The sequence below is a fragment of the Oncorhynchus masou genome, chromosome 32 (genome assembly GCF_036934945.1).
Source record: "Oncorhynchus masou masou isolate Uvic2021 chromosome 32, UVic_Omas_1.1, whole genome shotgun sequence".
NCBI lineage: Eukaryota > Metazoa > Chordata > Actinopteri > Salmoniformes > Salmonidae > Oncorhynchus > Oncorhynchus masou.
In genome coordinates, this window is record NC_088243.1 from 80,191,242 (window position 1) to 80,212,851 (window position 21,610).

The window sequence follows — 21,610 nt, forward strand, 5'->3', positions numbered from 1 at the left end:
ACCATATTAGAGAGACATATTTCCCTCAGATTACACAGATCCACAAAGTATTCGAAAACAAATCCAATTTTGAAAAACTCCCATATCTACTGGGTGAAATTCCACAGTGTGCCATCAGAGCAGCAAGATTTGTGACCTGTTGCCACGAGAAAAGGGCAACCAGTGAAGAACACGCACCATTGTAAATACAGCCCATATCTATGCTTATTTATTTTATCCTGTGTCCTTAACCATTTGTACATTGTAAAAACACTGTATACATATATATAATATGACATTTGTAATGTCTTTATTGTTTTGAAACTTCTGTATGTGTGATGTCTACTGTTAATTTTTATTGTTTATTTCACTTTATATATTATCTACCTTACTTGCTTTGGCAATGTTAACACATGTTACCCATGCCAATAAAGCCCCTTGAATTGAATTGAATATATTCACTGAGGGTGACATCCAAAACAACGTTTAGTGGTGTGGGTAGATAGACTGTATGTAGACTTCCGATCAGTAGGGTCTAGGGTGGAGGGTGTACCTTTAGGGGAGCTGGGATAGGGTTAGGAGTCAGACTGACTGTGTGTAGGGTAGATAGACTGTATGTAGACTTCTGATCAGTAGGGTCTAGGGTGGAGGGTGGAGGTTGTACCTTTAGGGGAGCTGGGATAGGGGTAGGAGTCAGACTGACTGTGTGTAGGGTAGATAGACTGTATGTAGACTTCTGATCAGTAGGGTCTAGGGTGGAGGGTGGAGGTTGTACCTTTAGGGAGCTGGGATAGGGGTAGGAGTCAGACTAACTGTGTGTAGGGTAGATAGACTGTATGTAGACTTCTGATCAGTAGGGTCTAGGGTGGAGGGTGGAGCTTGTACCTTTAGGGGAGCTGGGATAGGGGAAGGAGTCAGACTGACTGTGTGTAGGGTTCTGGAGAGTAGGGTTTAGGTTATACCTTTAGGGGATCTGGGATAGGGGTAGGAGTCAGACTGACTGTGTGTAGGGTTCTGGAGAGTAGGGTGTAGGGTTTAGGTTATACCTTTAGGGGATCTGGGATAGGGTAGGAGTCAGACTGACTGTGTGTAGGGTTCTGGAGAGTAGGGTGTAGGGTTTAGGTTGTACCTTTAGGGGATCTGGGATAGGGGTAGGAGTCAGACTGACTGTGTGTAGGGTTCTGGAGAGTAGGGTGTAGGGTTTAGGTTGTACCTTTAGGGGATCTGGGATAGGGGTAGGAGTCAGACTGACTGTGTGTAGGGTTCTGGAGAGTAGGGTGTAGGTTGTACCTTTAGGGGATCTGGGATAGGGGTAGGAGTCAGACTGACTGTGTGTAGGGTTCTGGAGAGTAGAGAATATAACAAAACTAATCAGCCTATATCGAATTTTCCATTCCTCTCAACATTTTTAGAAAAGGCTGTTGTGTAGTAACTCACAGCCTTCCTGAAGACAAACAATGTATATGAGATGCTTCAGTCTGGTTTTAGACCCCATCATAGCACTGAGACAGCACTTGTGAAGGTGGTAAATTACCTTTTAATGGCATCAGACCGAGGCTCTGCATCTGTCCTCGTGCTCCTAGACCTTAGTGCTGCTTTTGATACCATAGATCACCACATTCTTTTGGAGAGATTGGAAACCCAAATTGGTCTACACGGACAAGTTCTGGCCTGGTTTAGATCTTATCTGTCGGAAAGATATCAGTTTGTCTCTGTGAATGGTTTGTCCTCTGACAAATCAACTGTAAATTTCGGTGTTCCTCAAGGTTCAGTTTTAGGACCACTATTGTTTTCACTATATATTTTACCTCTTGGGGATGTCATTCGAAAACGTAATGTTGACTTTCACTGGTATGCGGATGACACACAGCTGTACATTTCAATGAAACATGGTGAAGCCCCAAAGTTGCCCTCGCTAGAAGTCTGTGTTTCAGACATAAGGAAGTGGATGGCTGCAAACTTTCTACTTTTAAACTCAGACAAAACAAAGATGCTTGTTCTAGGTCCCAAGAAACAAAGAGATCTTCTGTTGAATCTGACAATTAATCTTAATCGTTGAACAGTCGTCTCAAATAAAACTGTGAAGGACCTTGGCGTTACTCTGGACCCTGATCTCTCTTTTGACGAACATATTAAGACTGTTTCAAGGACAGCTTATTTCCATCTCCAAAAATGATGCAGAAAATGAATCTATGCTTTTATTACTTCTAGGTTAGACTACTGCAATGCTCTACTTTCCGTCTACCCGGATAAAGCACTAAATAAACTTCAGTTAGTGCTAAATACGGCTGTTAGAATCCTGACTAGAACCAAAATATTCGATAAAATTACTCCAGTGCTATTCTCCCTACGCTGGCTTCCTGTTAAGACTCGGGCTGATTTCAAGGTTTTACTGCTAACCTACAAAGCATTACATGGGCTTGCTCCTACCTATCTCTCTGATTTGGTCCTGCCGTACATACCTACACATACGCTACAGTCACAAGACGCAGGCCTCCTAATTGTCCCTAGAATTTCTAAGCAAACAGATGGAGGCAGGACTTTCTCCTATAGAGTTCAATTTTATGGAATGGTCTGCCTACCCATGTCAGAGACGCAAACTCGGTCTCAACCTTTAAGTTTTTACTGAAGACTCATCTCTTCAGTGGGTCATATGATTGAGTGTCGTCTGGCCCAGGAGTGGGAAGGTGAATGGAAAGGCTCTGGAGCAACGAACCGCCCTTGCTGTCTCTGCCTGGCTGTTTCCCCTCTTTCCACTGGGATTCTCTGCCTCTAACCCTTTTACAGGGGCTGAGTCACTGGCTTACTGGTGCTCTTTCATGCCGTCCCTAGGAGGGGTGCATCACTTGAGTGGGTTGACTCACTTACGTGATCTTCCTGTCTGGGTTGGTGCCCCCCCTTTGGGTTGTGCCGTGGTGGAGATCTTTGTGGGCTATACTCGACCTTGTCTCAGGATGGTAAGTTGGTGGTTGAAGATGTCCCTCTAGTGGTGTGGGGGCTGTGCTTTGGCAAAGTGGGTGTGGTTATATCCTTCCTGTTTGGCCCTGGGTATCATCGGATGGGGCCACAGTGTCTCCTGACCCCTCCTGTCTCAGCCTCCAGTATTTATGCTGCAGTAGTTTATGTGTCGGGGGCTAGGGTCAGTTTGTTATATCTGGAGTACTTCTCATGTCTTATCCGGTGTACTGTCTGAATTTAAGTATGCTCTCTCTAATTCTCTCTTTCTCTCTTTCTTTCTCTCTCTCGGAGGACCTGAGCCCTAGGACCATGCCACAGGACAACCTGGCATGATGACTCCTTGCTGTCCCCAGTCCACCTGGCTGTGCTGCTGCTCCAGTTTCAACTGTTCTGCCTGCGGCTATGGAATCCTGACCTGTTCACCGGACGTGCTACCTGTCCCAGACCTGCTGTTTTCAACTCTCTAGAGACAGCAGGAGTGGTAGAGATACTCCTAATGATCGGTTATGAAAAGCCAACTGACATTTACTCCTGAGGTACTGACTTGCTGCACCCTCGACAACTACTGTGATTATTATTATTTGACCATGCGGGTCATTTATGAACATTTGAACATATTGGCCATGTTCTGTTATAATCTCCACCCGGCACAGCCAGAATAGGACTGGCCACCCCTCATAGCCTGGTTCCTCTCTATGTTTATTCCTAGGTTTTGGCCTTTCTAGGGAGGTGTTCCTAGCCACTGTGCTTCTACACCTGCATTGCTTGCTGTTTGGTGTTTTAGGCTGGGTTTCTGTACAGCACTTTGAGATATCAGCTGATGTACGAAGGGCTTTATAAATAAATGTGATTAGATTTTGTTTATTTGACTGTGTCTAGGGTTCTGGAGAGTAGATAGGGGTAGGAGTCAGACTGTGACTGTGTGTAGGGTTCTGGAGAGTAGGGTGTAGGGTGTAGGATGTAGGTTGTAGGGTGTAGGTTGTACCTTTAGGGGAGCTGGGATAGGGGTAAGAGTCAGACTGACTGTGTGTAGGGTTCTGATGAGTAGGGTTCTGGAGAGTAGGGTCTAGGGTGTAGGGTGTAGGTTGTACCTTTAGGGGAGCTGGGATAGGGGTAGGAGTCAGACTCTGACTGTGTGTAGTGTTCTGGAGAGTAGGTGGACAGTCTGGAGGATGTGATTAGATCTTCGCTGGTCCTGCTTTTGGTGGCTGGGAGATTGTCTGTGGAGAGATGAGTGGACTGTTAACACTAGTACACAGCTTAGAGTTAGGCTGCATCCCAAATAACATCCTAATCCCTATATAGTGGTCACTATGGGCCCTAGTCAAAGAAAGTGCACTATATAGGGAGTAGGGTATCATTTAAGACATAGTTTATGTTACACAGCAATCCATCAGTGACCCCAAGTCATACACAGGAAGATACTGTACTGGGAAAGAGAGTACAGGAAGTTTTACGGAAGGTGAATTCTACATTCTTAGTTTCATGTCTCAGTCCAAAGATTGATCTCAGAGAGATAGTCATCTGGTACAGGCAGAGGAGATAGATAGTCAGATGGTACAGGCAGAGGAGATAGATAGTCATCTGGTACAGGTAGAGGAGAGAGATAGTCAGATGGTACAGACAGAGGAGATAGATAGTCAGATGGTACAGGTAGAGGAGATAGATAGTCAGATGGTACAGGCAGAGGAGATAGATAGTCATCTGGTACAGGTAGAGGAGATAGATAGTCATCTGGTACAGGTAGAGGAGATAGATAGTCAGATGGTACAGGTAGAGGAGATAGATAGTCAGATGGTACAGGTAGAGGAGAGAGATAGTCAGATGGTACAGACAGAGGAGATAGATAGTCAGATGGTACAGACAGACAGACAGACAGACAGACAGACAGACAGACAGACAGACAGACAGACAGACAGAGAAGATAGATAGTCAGATGGTATAGACAGACAGAGGAGATAGAGAGTCAGATGGTATAGACAGACAGACAGACAGACAGACAGAGAAGATAGATAGTCAGCTGGTATAGACAGACAGAAGAGATAGAGAGTCAGATGGTATAGACAGACAGAGAAGATAGATAGTCAGCTGGTATAGACAGACAGAGAAGAGAGAGTCAGATGGTATAGACAGACAGAGAAGATAGAGAGTCAGATGGTATAGACAGACAGAGAACATAGATAGTCAGCTGGTATAGACAGACAGAGAACATAGATAGTCAGCTGGTATAGACAGACAGAGAAGAGAGAGTCAGATGGTATAGACAGACAGAGAAGATAGAGAGTCAGATGGTATAGACAGACAGGTGTTTACACACGGGGAGTGGGTAAACAGGGAGTGATTGACTCTCACTCACACAGACAGACAGACAGACAGACAGACAGACAGACAGAGAGAGACAGAGACAGACAGACAGAGAGGAGGAAGGTACTTACAGAGGTGAGTCAGTTCATCAGGGCAAAAAGTGAAGGAGGGAAGTGAATGAACGTGATCAGAAACCATGAAAGGAAGAAAGGGAAAAGAAAGAGAGATATAACTGGCTTCCCAAGTCCCGATGTTTGTTACCAACATGGAAGATAACAGAACAGAGATACAACACTACCACTAACCACTCTAAATCAACATGTATTGGTCACATACACATGGTTAGCAGATGTTATTGGTCACATACACATGGTTAGCAGATGTTATTGGTCACATACACATGGTTAGCAGATGTTATTGCGAGTGTAGCGAAATGCTTTAAGTCAACCCTACAATACCATGAGTCCTAATCACTATTTATTTATCTAACCTATATCCACAAGTGAGTCATACATCATAGTATCTCTTCCATGTAGGTATCAAAGGACCAATGAGCACATAACAGGCCTGTGGTCTATGGGTGAACCCATGTCTCCTCTAGTGGCCAACACATGTCCTCTATTGAACAGAATATCAGAACAATATGAGGGATCAATATCACTAGAGTGTAATGAATAATACTGCTGATTATGCTAATATTCTCCCTCCCTCCCTCCCTCCCTCCCTCCCTCCCTCCCTCCCTCCCTCCCTCCCTCCCTCCCTCCCTCCCTCCCTCCCTCCCTCCCTCCCTCCCTCCCTCCCTCCCTCCCTCCCCCTCTCCCCCTCTCCCTCTCCCAATCTCTCTCTCCATCCCTCTCCCTCCCCCCACTCCCTCTCCCTGGAGTGTGTCCTATTTCCATAACCATGTGACCTGACTAAGAACAACTCCTGACCCTCATTCATAACACACCATAACCACACGCCTGTGATGCACTGTTCTATAATAGCCTTATAGCATGATAACACTCACAACACAGTAACACACACACACACCACAGTACACACACACCACAGTAACACACACACACACCACAGTACACACACACCACAGTAACACACACACACACACCACAGTACACACACACACACCACAGTAACACACACACCACAGTACACACACACACACACACACACACACACACACACACACACACACACACACACACACACACACAGTACACACACACACCACAGTACACACACACACCACAGTACACACACACACCACAGTAACACACACACCACAGTACACACACACCACAGTAACACACACACCACAGTACACACACACCACAGTACACACACACACACACACACACACACACACACACACACACACACACACACACACACACACACACACACACACACACACACACACACACCACAGTACACACACACACCACAGTAACACACACACCACAGTACACACACACCACAGTAACACACACACCACAGTAACACACACACCACAGTAACACACACACACACTCACACCACAGTAACTCGTGGTTTGGTTTCATTCTAAACTAGATGAGTGAAGCTAGGTCTCACTGAGACCTGAACTAACCCTTCATCTACCACTGTGGTCTCATAAGAGACCTAAACTAACCCTACAAGCACAATACTAAGGGCTACTACACTGATAGGATGACAGGCGGACTAAAGAGCGGGGCTAAACCCCTGTACCATAAACTACTGGCTACGGAAAACATCAATCAGTCACTGATGGGACAACAGCCAGGATAAGGCGGGGCTAAGCCACTGTACCCGTTCTCTTATAGATGGGAGGTTTGCTGTAGATGTTGGGTTCACCTGAGGCTGGAGAAAGAGAGGGAAGGAGGAGAGAGGGAGGGAGGGGAGAAAGAGAGAGAAGGGAGAATATTGATGTGAAACATGGAGGAGAGAGGGAGGGAGGAGAGAGGGAGGGAGGAGAGCGGGAGGGAGGGAGGATAGAGGGAGGGGAGAGAGAGAGAGAAGGGAGGAGATTGATGTGAAACATGGAGGAGTGAGGGAGGGAGGAGAGAGGGAGGGAGCAGAGAGGGAGGGAGGGAGGGAGGGAGGGAGGGAGGAGAGAGGGAGGGGAGAAAGAGAGAGGGAGGAGAGAGGGAGGGAGGGAGGAGAGAGGGAGGGGAGAAAGAGAGAGGGAGGAGAGAGGGAGGGAGGGAGGAGAGAGGGAGGGGAGAAAGAGAGAGAAGGGAGGAGATTGATGTGAAACATGGAGGAGTGAGGGAGGGAGGAGAGAGGGAGGGGAGAAAGAGAGAGGGAGGGAGGAGAGAGGGAGGGAGGGAGGAGAGAGGGAGGGGAGAAAGAGAGAAGGAGGGAGGAGAGAGGGAGGGAGGAAAGAGGGAGGGGAGAAAGAGAGAGAAGGGAGGAGATTGATGTGAAAGATGGAGGAGTGAGGGGGGAGGAGAGAGGGAGGGAAGGAGGGAGGGAGGAGGGAGGGAGGGAGGGAGGGAGGGAGGGAGGGGAGAAAGAGAGAGGGAGGAGAGAGGGAGGGAGGGAGGAGAGAGGGAGGGGAGAAAGAGAGAGGGAGGAGAGAGGGAGGGAGGGAGGAGAGAGGGAGGGGAGAAAGAGAGAGAAGGGAGGAGATTGATGTGAAACATGGAGGAGTGAGGGAGGGAGGAGAGAGGGAGGGGAGAAAGAGAGAGGGAGGGAGGAGAGAGGGAGGGAGGGAGGAGAGAGGGAGGGGAGAAAGAGAGAAGGAGGGAGGAGAGAGGGAGGGAGGAAAGAGGGAGGGGAGAAAGAGAGTGAAGGGAGGAGATTGATGTGAAAGATGGAGGAGTGAGGGAGGGAGGAGAGAGGGAGGGAGGGAGGAGAGAGAGAAGGGAGGAGATTGATGTGAAACATGGAGGAGTGAGGGAGGAAGTGAATTGTAGAAGGAGGTAAAGGGAAGAGCTATACCGAACCATAGCGACCGTAGCTGATAACAAGAGAGTTTGAGGAAATATACAAATAGAGGAGGAGCAGAAGTGGAGAAGATAAGATGGAAAGATGAGATGATGAAGAGAATATTGAAAGATGAGGTGATGAAGAGAAGATGGAAAAATGAGAATATGGAAAGATGAGAAGATAGAAAGATGAGGTGATGAAGAGAAGATGGAAAGATGAGGACATGATGAAAAGATGGAAAGATGAGGAGATGAAGATACGATGGAAAGATGAGGAGATGATTAAAAGATGGAAAGATGAGGAGATGAAGATACGATGGAAAGATAAGGAGATGAAGAGAAGATGGACAGATGAGGTGACAAAGAAAAGATGGAAAGATGAAGAGATCACGTTCCAAATGGCACCCTATTCCAAACATATTGCACTTCCATAGAGAATAGGGGGCCATTGGGGCACAGTTGAAGTGTGGTCCTACCTGGTACATGGAAATGCTTGGGGGCGTGGTATGTGGTAGGAGTACTAGGCCGCCCCTCCAGTGAGCCGTAATAGGGTGAGCTCCTGCCACTCTCAGAGCCTGCAGCCAGCACTAGCCAATCACAGCAAAGGAAACATGAGCATGAAGAAAGGGCTTTGTCCTGCCATCCAGTCCCTCCCAACCAATCAGAACCAAAGGAAAAGGTGATCAACAGTGGCTGCAGCATTGAGGAAAGGCATACTGGACCATCTCAGCACAGGAAGCTAGAAGGAACGGTACAAGCTTCCTCCCCCTGCTAGTCACTGCTTTTAAATGCATTGACTGTCACATGGTGGAACATACAGTGCTTTCGGAAAGTATTCAGACCCTTTGACTTTTTGAACATTTTGTTAAGTTACAGCCTTATTCTAAAATGGATTTAATACAAAATAAATCCTCATCAATCTACACACAATACCTCATATTGACAAAGTGAAAATGGATTTTTAAAAATATTTGAAAATCTATTAAAAATAAAAAAACATAAATACCTTATTTACATAAGTATTCAGACCCTTTGCTATGAGACTCGAAATTCAGCTCAGGTGCATCCTGTTTCCATTGATCATTCTTGATGTTTCGACAGTTTGATTGGAGTCCGGGGAGAACGTTCCCCTTCCAACAGGACAACAACCCTAATACACAGCCAAGACAATGCAGGAGTGGCTTTGGGACAAGTCTTATAATGTCCTTGAGTGGCCCAGCCAGAGCCTGGACTTGAACCCGATCTAACATCTCTGGAGAGACCTGAAAATAGCTGTATAGCAACGCTTCCCATCCAACCTGACAGAGCTTGAGAGGATCTGCAGAGAAGAATGGGAGAAACTCCCCAAATACAGGTGTACCAAGCTTGTAGCGTCATACCCAAGAAGAATCAATGCTGTAATCGCTGCCAAACGTGCTTGAACAAAGTACTGAGTAAAGGGTCTGAATACTTATGTAAATATAATATTTCAGTTATTTATTACCTATTTCTATAAGGCTGTAACATAACAAAATGTGTAAAAAGTCAAGAGATCTGAATGCTTTGCGAAGGCACTGTCCATCTATTGCTTTTACTGTCAGTGGCCAGAAAGGGAAGGAGATGGAAAGAAAGAGGAGGAATGTATTTGTACAAGTCTTTCAGAAACAGATTTGTTCCAGAGTGCTTAACAGCAACCTGAGGCTCGACCCTCCTGCTCTTGAATGTTTGGTTAAAAACACTACACCAATACGATTTCATGGACTGAAAGGTTGATTGATTGGTTGATTGGGGTGTGCGTGCGTGTGACTCACCAGGGTGTCCATAGTGCTGCGGTGAGCGAGGCCTGATGGGAGACATGGCTTGGTGTGTGTGTGACTCACCAGTGTGTCCATAGTGCTGCGGTGAGCGAGGCATGATGGGAGACATGGCTTGGTGTGTGTGTGACTCACCAGGGTGTCCATAGTGCTGCGGTGAGCGAGGCATGATGGGAGACATGGCTTGGTGTGTGTGTGACTCACCAGGGTGTCCATAGTGCTGCGGTGAGCGAGGCATGATGGGAGACATGGCTTGGTGTGTGTGTGACTCACCAGTGTGTCCATAGTGCTGGGATGAGCGAGGCATGATGGGAGACATGGCTTGGTGTGTGTGTGACTCACCAGTGTGTCCATAGTGCTGCGGTGAGCGAGGCATGATGGGAGACATGGCTTGGTGTGTGTGTGACTCACCAGTGTGTCCATAGTGCTGCGGTGAGCGAGGCATGTTGGGAGACATGGCTTGGTGTGTGTGTGACTCACCAGGGTGTCCATAGTGCTGCGGTGAGCGAGGCATGATGGGAGACATGGCTTGGTGTGTGTGTGACTCACCAGTGTGTCCATAGTGCTGCGGTGAGCGAGGCATGATGGGAGACATGGCTTGGTGTGTGTGTGACTCACCAGTGTGTCCATAGTGCTGCGGTGAGCGAGGCCTGATGGGAGACATGGCTTGGTGTGCGTGTGACTCACCAGGGTGTCCATAGTGCTGCAGTGAGCGAGACATGATGGGAGACATGGCTTGGTGTGTGTGTGACTCACCAGGGTGTCCATAGTGCTGCGGTGAGCGAGGCGTGATGGGAGACATGGCTTGGTGTGTGTGTGACTCACCAGGGTGTCCATAGTGCTGCGGTGAGCGAGGCCTGATGGGAGACATGGCTTGGTGTGTGTGTGACTCACCAGGGTGTCCATAGTGCTGGGGTGAGCGAGGCGTGATGGGAGACATGGCTTGGTGTGTGTGTGACTCACCAGGGTGTCCATAGTGCTGCGGTGAGCGAGGCCTGATGGGAGACATGGCTTGGTGTGTGTGTGACTCACCAGGGTGTCCATAGTGCTGCGGTGAGCGAGACATGATGGGAGACATGGCTTGGTGTGCGTGTGACTCACCAGGGTGTCCATAGTGCTGCGGTGAGCGAGACATGATGGGAGACATGGCTTGGTGTGCGTGTGACTCACCAGGGTGTCCATAGTGCTGCGGTGAGCGAGACGTGATGGGAGACATGGCTTGGTGTGTGTGTGACTCACCAGGGTGTCCATAGTGCTGCGGTGAGCGAGGCGTGATGGGTGACATGGCTTGGTGTGTGTGTGACTCACCAGGGTGTCCATAGTGCTGCGGTGAGCGAGGCCTGATGGGAGACATGGCTTGGTGTGTGTGTGACTCACCAGGGTGTCCATAGTGCTGCGGTGAGCGAGGCATGATGGGAGACATGGCTTGGTGTGTGTGTGACTCACCAGGGTGTCCATAGTGCTGCGGTGAGCGAGGCATGATGGGAGACATGGCTTGGTGTGTGTGTGACTCACCGGGGTGTCCATAGTGCTGCGGTGAGCGAGACATGATGGGAGACATGGCTTGGCGGCTGAAGGAGGGAGAGCCGTCCATGTAGGCAGGGCTGGAACACTGTCTCTGTCTCTTGTCTATATTGTAATACAGCTTCTAAAGGGAGAGGGAGAAGAGTGGGGGAGAAAGAAAGAAAAAGAGGTAGACAGAGATAGAGCAAGAGAGAAGGGTAAAGAAAGATACACAACTATCCACATATCCACAGACGACTGATCACAGAAATGATTATTCATTCTGTTGGAAACAACAAGGTTACTAACCTGAGAACAGAGAGTCCGAGGTGACTGTGAAACAACAAGGTTACTAACCTGAGAACAGAGAGTCCCAGGTGACTGTGAAACAACAAGGTTACTAACCTGAGAACAGAGAGTCCCAGGTGACTGTGAAACAACAAGGTTACTAACCTGAGAACAGAGAGTCCCAGGTGACTGTGAAACAACAAGGTTACTAACCTGAGAACAGAGAGGTCCAGGTGACTGTGAAACAACAAGGTTACTAACCTGAGAACAGAGAGGTCCAGGTGACTGTGAAACAACAAGGTTACTAACCTGAGAACAGAGAGGTCCAGGTGACTGTGAAACAACAAGGTTACTAACCTGAGAACAGAGAGTCCCAGGTGACTGTGAAACAACAAGGTTACTAACCTGAGAACAGAGAGGTCCAGGTGACTGTGAAACAACAAGGTTACTAACCTGAGAACAGAGAGGTCCAGGTGACTGTGAAACAACAAGGTTACTAACCTGAGAACATAGAGTCCCAGGTGACTGTAAAACAACAAGGTTACTAACCTGAGAACAGAGAGTCCCAGGTGACTGTGAAACAACAAGGTTACTAACCTGAGAACAGAGTCCCAGGTGACTGTGAAACAACAAGGTTACTAACCTGAGAACAGAGAGTCCCAGGTGACTGTGAAACAACAAGGTTACTAACCTGAGAACAGAGAGGTCCAGGTGACTGTGAAACAACAAGGTTACTAACCTGAGAACAGAGAGTCCCAGGTGACTGTGAAACAACAAGGTTACTAACCTGAGAACATAGAGTCCCAGGTGACTGTAAAACAACAAGGTTACTAACCTGAGAACAGAGTCCCAGGTGACTGTGAAACAACAAGGTTACTAACCTGAGAACAGAGAGTCCCAGGTGACTGTGAAACAACAAGGTTACTAACCTGAGAACAGAGAGTCCCAGGTGACTGTGAAACAACAAGGTTACTAACCTGAGAACAGAGAATCCCAGGTGACTGTGAAACAACAAGGTTACTAACCTGAGAACAGAGAATCCCAGGTGACTGTGAAACAACAAGGTTACTAACCTGAGAACAGAGAGTCCCAGGTGACTGTGAAACAACAAGGTTACTAACCTGAGAACAGAGAGGTCCAGGTGACTGTGAAACAACAAGGTTACTAACCTGAGAACAGAGAGGTCCAGGTGACTGTGAAACAACAAGGTTACTAACCTGAGAACAGAGAGTCCCAGGTGACTGTGAAACAACAAGGTTACTAACCTGAGAACAGAGAGGTCCAGGTGACTGTGAAACAACAAGGTTACTAACCTGAGAACAGAGAGTCCCAGGTGACTGTGAAACAACAAGGTTACTAACCTGAGAACAGAGAGGTCCAGGTGACTGTGAAACAACAAGGTTACTAACCTGAGAACAGAGAGGTCCAGGTGACTGTGAAACAACAAGGTTACTAACCTGAGAACAGAGAGGTCCAGGTGACTGTGAAACAACAAGGTTACTAACCTGAGAACAGAGAGGTCCAGGTGACTGTGAAACAACAAGGTTACTAACCTGAGAACAGAGAGTCCCAGGTGACTGTGAAACAACAAGGTTACTAACCTGAGAACAGAATCCCAGGTGACTGTGAAACAACAAGGTTACTAACCTGAGAACAGAGAGGTCCAGGTGACTGTGAAACAACAAGGTTACTAACCTGAGAACAGAGAGTCCCAGGTGACTGTGAAACAACAAGGTTACTAACCTGAGAACAGAGAGGTCCAGGTGACTGTGAAACAACAAGGTTACTAACCTGAGAACAGAGAGGTCCAGGTGACTGTGAAACAACAAGGTTACTAACCTGAGAACAGAGAGGTCCAGGTGACTGTGAAACAACAAGGTTACTAACCTGAGAACAGAGAGGTCCAGGTGACTGTGAAACAACAAGGTTACTAACCTGAGAACAGAGAGTCCCAGGTGACTGTGAAACAACAAGGTTACTAACCTGAGAACAGAGAGGTCCAGGTGACTGTGAAACAACAAGGTTACTAACCTGAGAACAGAGAGTCCCAGGTGACTGTGAAACAACAAGGTTACTAACCTGAGAACAGAGAGGTCCAGGTGACTGTGAAACAACAAGGTTACTAACCTGAGAACAGAGAGTCCCAGGTGACTGTGAAACAACAAGGTTACTAACCTGAGAACAGAGAGTCCCAGGTGACTGTGAAACAACAAGGTTACTAACCTGAGAACAGAGAATCCCAGGTGACTGTGAAACAACAAGGTTACTAACCTGAGAACAGAGAGGTCCAGGTGACTGTGAAACAACAAGGTTACTAACCTGAGAACAGAGAGTCCCAGGTGACTGTGAAACAACAAGGTTACTAACCTGAGAACAGAGAATCCCAGGTGACTGTGAAACAACAAGGTTACTAACCTGAGAACAGAGAGGTCCAGGTGACTGTGAAACAACAAGGTTACTAACCTGAGAACAGAGAGTCCCAGGTGACTGTGAAACAACAAGGTTACTAACCTGAGAACAGAGAGGTCCAGGTGACTGTGAAACAACAAGGTTACTAACCTGAGAACAGAGTCCCAGGTGACTGTGAAACAACAAGGTTACTAACCTGAGAACAGAGAGTCCCAGGTGACTGTGAAACAACAAGGTTACTAACCTGAGAACAGAGAGGTCCAGGTGACTGTGAAACAACAAGGTTACTAACCTGAGAACAGAGTCCCAGGTGACTGTGAAACAACAAGGTTACTAACCTGAGAACAGAGAGGTCCAGGTGACTGTGAAACAACAAGGTTACTAACCTGAGAACAGAGTCCCAGGTGACTGTGAAACAACAAGGTTACTAACCTGAGAACAGAGAGTCCCAGGTGACTGTGAAACAACAAGGTTACTAACCTGAGAACAGAGAATCCCAGGTGACTGTGAAACAACAAGGTTACTAACCTGAGAACAGAGAGTCCCAGGTGACTGTGAAACAACAAGGTTACTAACCTGAGAACAGAGAGGTCCAGGTGACTGTGAAACAACAAGGTTACTAACCTGAGAACAGAGAGTCCCAGGTGACTGTGAAACAACAAGGTTACTAACCTGAGAACAGAGAATCCCAGGTGACTGTGAAACAACAAGGTTACTAACCTGAGAACAGAGAGGTCCAGGTGACTGTGAAACAACAAGGTTACTAACCTGAGAACAGAGAGTCCCAGGTGACTGTGAAACAACAAGGTTACTAACCTGAGAACAGAGAGGTCCAGGTGACTGTGAAACAACAAGGTTACTAACCTGAGAACAGAGAGTCCCAGGTGACTGTGAAACAACAAGGTTACTAACCTGAGAACAGAGAATCCCAGGTGACTGTGAAACAACAAGGTTACTAACCTGAGAACAGAGAGGTCCAGGTGACTGTGAAACAACAAGGTTACTAACCTGAGAACAGAGAGTCCCAGGTGACTGTGAAACAACAAGGTTACTAACCTGAGAACAGAGAGTCCCAGGTGACTGTGAAACAACAAGGTTACTAACCTGAGAACAGAGAATCCCAGGTGACTGTGAAACAACAAGGTTACTAACCTGAGAACAGAGAGTCCCAGGTGACTGTGAAACAACAAGGTTACTAACCTGAGAACAGAGAGTCCCAGGTGACTGTGAAACAACAAGGTTACTAACCTGAGAACAGAATCCCAGGTGACTGTGAAACAACAAGGTTACTAACCTGAGAACAGAGAGGTCCAGGTGACTGTGAAACAACAAGGTTACTAACCTGAGAACAGAGAGTCCCAGGTGACTGTGAAACAACAAGGTTACTAACCTGAGAACAGAATCCCAGGTGACTGTGAAACAACAAGGTTACTAACCTGAGAACAGAGAGTCCCAGGTGACTGTGAAACAACAAGGTTACTAACCTGAGAACAGAGAGTCCCAGGTGACTGTGAAACAACAAGGTTACTAACCTGAGAACAGAGAGTCCCAGGTGACTGTGAAACAACAAGGTTACTAACCTGAGAACAGAGAGGTCCAGGTGACTGTGAAACAACAAGGTTACTAACCTGAGAACAGAGAGGTCCAGGTGACTGTGAAACAACAAGGTTACTAACCTGAGAACAGAATCCCAGGTGACTGTGAAACAACAAGGTTACTAACCTGAGAACAGAATCCCAGGTGACTGTGAAACAACAAGGTTACTAACCTGAGAACAGAGAGTCCCAGGTGACTGTGAAACAACAAGGTTACTAACCTGAGAACAGAGAGTCCCAGGTGACTGTGAAACAACAAGGTTACTAACCTGAGAACAGAGAGTCCCAGGTGACTGTGAAACAACAAGGTTACTAACCTGAGAACAGAGAGTCCCAGGTGACTGTGAAACAACAAGGTTACTAACCTGAGAACAGAGAGTCCCAGGTGACTGTGAAACAACAAGGTTACTAACCTGAGAACAGAATCCCAGGTGACTGTGAAACAACAAGGTTACTAACCTGAGAACAGAGAGTCCCAGGTGACTGTGAAACAACAAGGTTACTAACCTGAGAACAGAGAGTCCCAGGTGACTGTGAAACAACAAGGTTACTAACCTGAGAACAGAGAGGTCCAGGTGACTGTGAAACAACAAGGTTACTAACCTGAGAACAGAGAGGTCCAGGTGACTGTGAAACAACAAGGTTACTAACCTGAGAACAGAGAGGTCCAGGTGACTGTGAAACAACAAGGTTACTAACCTGAGAACAGAGAGGTCCAGGTGACTGTGAAACAACAAGGTTACTAACCTGAGAACAGAGAGGTCCAGGTGACTGTGAAACAACAAGGTTACTAACCTGAGAACAGAGAGGTCCAGGTGACTGTGAAACAACAAGGTTACTAACCTGAGAACAGAGAGTCCCAGGTGACCCAGGTGACTGTGAAACAACAAGGTTACTAACCTGAGAACAGAGAGGTCCAGGTGACTGTGAAACAACAAGGTTACTAACCTGAGAACAGAGAGTCCCAGGTGACTGTGAAACAACAAGGTTACTAACCTGAGAACAGAGAGGTCCAGGTGACTGTGAAACAACAAGGTTACTAACCTGAGAACAGAGAGGTCCAGGTGACTGTGAAACAACAAGGTTACTAACCTGAGAACAGAGAGGTCCAGGTGACTGTGAAACAACAAGGTTACTAACCTGAGAACAGAGAGGTCCAGGTGACTGTGAAACAACAAGGTTACTAACCTGAGAACAGAGAGGTCCAGGTGACTGTGAAACAACAAGGTTACTAACCTGAGAACAGAGAGGTCCAGGTGACTGTGAAACAACAAGGTTACTAACCTGAGAACAGAGAGGTCCAGGTGACTGTGAAACAACAAGGTTACTAACCTGAGAACAGAGAGGTCCAGGTGACTGTGAAACAACAAGGTTACTAACCTGAGAACAGAGAGGTCCAGGTGACTGTGAAACAACAAGGTTACTAACCTGAGAACAGAGAGGTCCAGGTGACTGTGAAACAACAAGGTTACTAACCTGAGAACAGAGAGTCCCAGGTGACTGTGAAACAACAAGGTTACTAACCTGAGAACAGAGAGGTCCAGGTGACTGTGAAACAACAAGGTTACTAACCTGAGAACAGAGAGGTCCAGGTGACTGTGAAACAACAAGGTTACTAACCTGAGAACAGAGAGGTCCAGGTGACTGTGAAACAACAAGGTTACTAACCTGAGAACAGAGAGTCCCAGGTGACTGTGAAACAACAAGGTTACTAACCTGAGAACAGAGAGGTCCAGGTGACTGTGAAACAACAAGGTTACTAACCTGAGAACAGAGAGTCCCAGGTGACTGTGAAACAACAAGGTTACTAACCTGAGAACAGAGAGGTCCAGGTGACTGTGAAACAACAAGGTTACTAACCTGAGAACAGAGAATCCCAGGTGACTGTGAAACAACAAGGTTACTAACCTGAGAACAGAGAGTCCCAGGTGACTGTGAAACAACAAGGTTACTAACCTGAGAACAGAGAGGTCCAGGTGACTGTGAAACAACAAGGTTACTAACCTGAGAACAGAGAGTCCCAGGTGACTGTGAAACAACAAGGTTACTAACCTGAGAACAGAGAGGTCCAGGTGACTGTGAAACAACAAGGTTACTAACCTGAGAACAGAGAGGTCCAGGTGACTGTGAAACAACAAGGTTACTAACCTGAGAACAGAGAATCCCAGGTGACTGTGAAACAACAAGGTTACTAACCTGAGAACAGAGAGGTCCAGGTGACTGTGAAACAACAAGGTTACTAACCTGAGAACAGAGAGTCCCAGGTGACTGTGAAACAACAAGGTTACTAACCTGAGAACAGAGAGGTCCAGGTGACTGTGAAACAACAAGGTTACTAACCTGAGAACAGAGAGGTCCAGGTGACTGTGAAACAACAAGGTTACTAACCTGAGAACAGAGAGTCCCAGGTGACTGTGAAACAACAAGGTTACTAACCTGAGAACAGAGAGGTCCAGGTGACTGTGAAACAACAAGGTTACTAACCTGAGAACAGAGAGGTCCAGGTGACTGTGAAACAACAAGGTTACTAACCTGAGAACAGAATCCCAGGTGACTGTGAAACAACAAGGTTACTAACCTGAGAACAGAATCCCAGGTGACTGTGAAACAACAAGGTTACTAACCTGAGAACAGAGAATCCCAGGTGACTGTGAAACAACAAGGTTACTAACCTGAGAACAGAATCCCAGGTGACTGTGAAACAACAAGGTTACTAACCTGAGAACAGAGAGTCCCAGGTGACTGCAAAACAAATACATGAGAAAGAAAGCAGAAATGATTGTCTGAAGCATAATGGACCATTATCTCAACCCAGGAAATTGATTCATTTCAGTTCATCAATATTAGAAACATATTTATTTATCTTGTTGATCAACTGTCAGTGAATTCAGAGAAGACGTAAAATAAAACAACATAGATGTATTTCCTGAAAGCTCCGTAGCACTTAGTACCTCTCCATAGCTGAAGGTCTGTATGTCATCTGAGGAGTATCTGGGGTAGGGCTGGTTGGATGATATGGTAGGATGATGCTGGGACTGGTAGGATGATATGAGGTCAGGTGGCTGGACCTCGTATATGGCCTTGACCTTAGGCAGTGCAGCCAAGTCCTTATAGTCTAGTATCTCATTCTCCACCCTGGCCTGGGATGGGACACGACAGGACACAGACACACGCATGCACACACACACACACAAAACCAAAGACATGGATTGTGTGCTGCAGACTGTAAAGCATGCTGACAGCCATACACTGACACAACACATACAGTTCACATGTGACTGACTGCTGAATATATACTGTAGGAGCTGGCCACTCCCTGACATGACCTTCAGCTCCACAAAGCAATGGAGAGAGAGAGCGAGAGAGAGAGAGCGAGAGAGAGAGAGAGAGCTAACTCTGTGTTTTCCCCTCATCCATCACCCTGAGCAGGTCAGTGATTATGAGGCCAGAGCTCAGAAAACACACACACACACACACACCTGCATGGATGTGTGTGTGTGTCTCTACATGTGTTTACGTGGATGAATGTGTAAGCTAATGTTTCCAACAGCAGTAGTGACCTATACAGTACAGCTCAGCAAAGACTAGTAGTCCAGACAGAGCACACACACACACACACACACACACACACACACACACACACACACACACACACACAGGTTGTGTCCGAATATGACTGACAGACATAACAAGAGGACCAAGCCAGCAGTGTAAGGTGAGGTCACGGGTTCAGGGGTCAGGGGTGAGTGGAGAATGAACAGGTGTCTCCTATCTGTACTGGGCAGGGCGACAGTGACTATGTCACAACTATCTCTCCTTCCTCCCAAAATGTGCTCCTGTTCACTTCTCTTCACTGATTTAACATGGTCCATTCACACCTTGTTGTGAACAGCCCACGACAGCGCCTATTCCCCCTCTGGAGGCTGAAAGGTTTTGGCCTGAGCCATAGGTGCCTGAAACGGTTCTACAGATGCACCATCGAGAGCATTTTGAATGGCTGCATCACAGCTTGATATAGTAAATGCACTGCCCTCAACAGCAAAGCACAAAAGAGGATGGTGCGGACTGCCCAGTACATCACTGGGGCCGAGCTCCCTGTCATCCAGGACCTCTATACAGAGGAGCCTCTTAAAGAAGAAGTTTCAGGTCTGTGAGAGCCAGAAATCTTGCTTGTTTGTAGGTGACCAAATACTTATTTTCCACCATAATCTGAAAATAAATTCATTAAAAATCCTACAATGTGATTTTCTGGATTTTTTTCTCTCATTTTGTCTGTCATAGTTGAAGTGGACCTATGATGAAAATTACAGGCCTCTCTCATCTTTTTAAGTGGGAGACATTGCACAATTGGTGGCTGACTAAATACTTTTTTGCCCCACTGTACATATCTACCTCAAATACCTTATTATTATCTATCCTGATGCCTAGTCACTTTACCCTGCCTTCATGTACATATCTACCTCAAATACCTTATTATCTATCTGATGCCTAGTCACTTTATCCTGCCTTCATGTACATATCTACCTCAAATACCTTATTATTATCTATCCTGATGCCTAGTCACTTTACCCTGCCATCATGTACATATCTACCTCAAATACCTTGTTATCTATCCTGATGCCTAGTCACTTTACCCTGCCTTCATGTACATATCTACCTCAAATACCTTATTATTTATCCTGATGCCTAGTCACTTTACCCTGCCTTCATGTACATATCTACCTCAAATACCTTATTATTATCTATCCTGATGCCTAATCACTTTACCCTGCCTTCATGTACATATCTACCTCAAATACCTTATTATCTATCCTGATGCCTAGTCACTTTACCCTGCCTTCATGTACATATCTACCTCAAATACCTTATTATTATCTATCCTGATGCCTAGTCACTTTACCCTGCCTTCATGTACATATCTACCTCAAATACCTTATTATCTATCCTGATGCCTAGTCACTTTACCCTGCCTTCATGTACATATCTACCTCAAATACCTTATTATCTATCCTGATGCCTAGTCACTTTACCCTGCCTTCATGTACATATCTACCTCAAATACCTTATTATCTATCCTGATGCCTAGTCACTTTACCCTGCCTTCATGTACATATCTACCTCAAATACCTTATTATCTATCCTGATGCCTAGTCACTTTACCCTGCCTTCATGTACATATCTACCTCAAATACCTTATTATTATCTATCCTGATGCCTAGTCACTTTACCCTGCCTTCGTGTACATATCTACCTCAAATACCTTATTATTATCTATCCTGATGCCTAGTCACTTTACCCTGCCTTCATATACATATCTACCTCAAATACCTTATTATTATCTATCCTGATGCCTAGTCACTTTACCCTGCCTTCATGTACATATCTACCTCAAATACCTTATTATCTATCTGATGCCTAGTCACTTTATCCTGCCTTCATGTACATATCTACCTCAAATACCTTATTATCTATCCTGATGTCTAGTCACTTTACCCTGCCTTCATGTACATATCTACCTCAAATACCTTATTATTATCTATCCTGATGCCTAGTCACTTTACCCTGCCTTCATGTACATATCTACCTCAAATACCTTATTATTATCTATCCTGATGCCTAGTCACTTTACCCTGCCTTCATGTACATATCTACCTCAAATACCTTATTATCTATCTGATGCCTAGTCACTTTATCCTGCCTTCATGTACATATCTACCTCAAATACCTTATTATCTATCCTGATGCCTAGTCACTTTACCCTGCCTTCATGTACATATCTACCTCAAATACCTTATTATCTATCTGATGCCTAGTCACTTTATCCTGCCTTCATGTACATATCTACCTCAAA

At 46.2% G+C, this 21,610-nt stretch overlaps 1 protein-coding gene across 1 annotated transcript in view; it reads right to left on the minus strand.

Moving 5' to 3' along the window:
- LOC135527123 (actin-binding LIM protein 3-like) overlaps positions 1-21,610 on the minus strand; it is a 117,513-nt gene that overhangs the window by 5,956 nt on the left and 89,947 nt on the right. Inside the window, exons 10-14 of the mRNA XM_064955771.1 lie at positions 18,711-18,899; positions 18,478-18,501; positions 11,480-11,612; positions 8,648-8,746; positions 4,029-4,157 (exon numbers count right to left, since the gene is read on the minus strand). Coding sequence (XP_064811843.1) covers positions 4,029-4,157; positions 8,648-8,746; positions 11,480-11,612; positions 18,478-18,501; positions 18,711-18,899 — 574 coding nt within the window. The remainder of the gene's footprint in view (positions 1-4,028; positions 4,158-8,647; positions 8,747-11,479; positions 11,613-18,477; positions 18,502-18,710; positions 18,900-21,610) is intronic.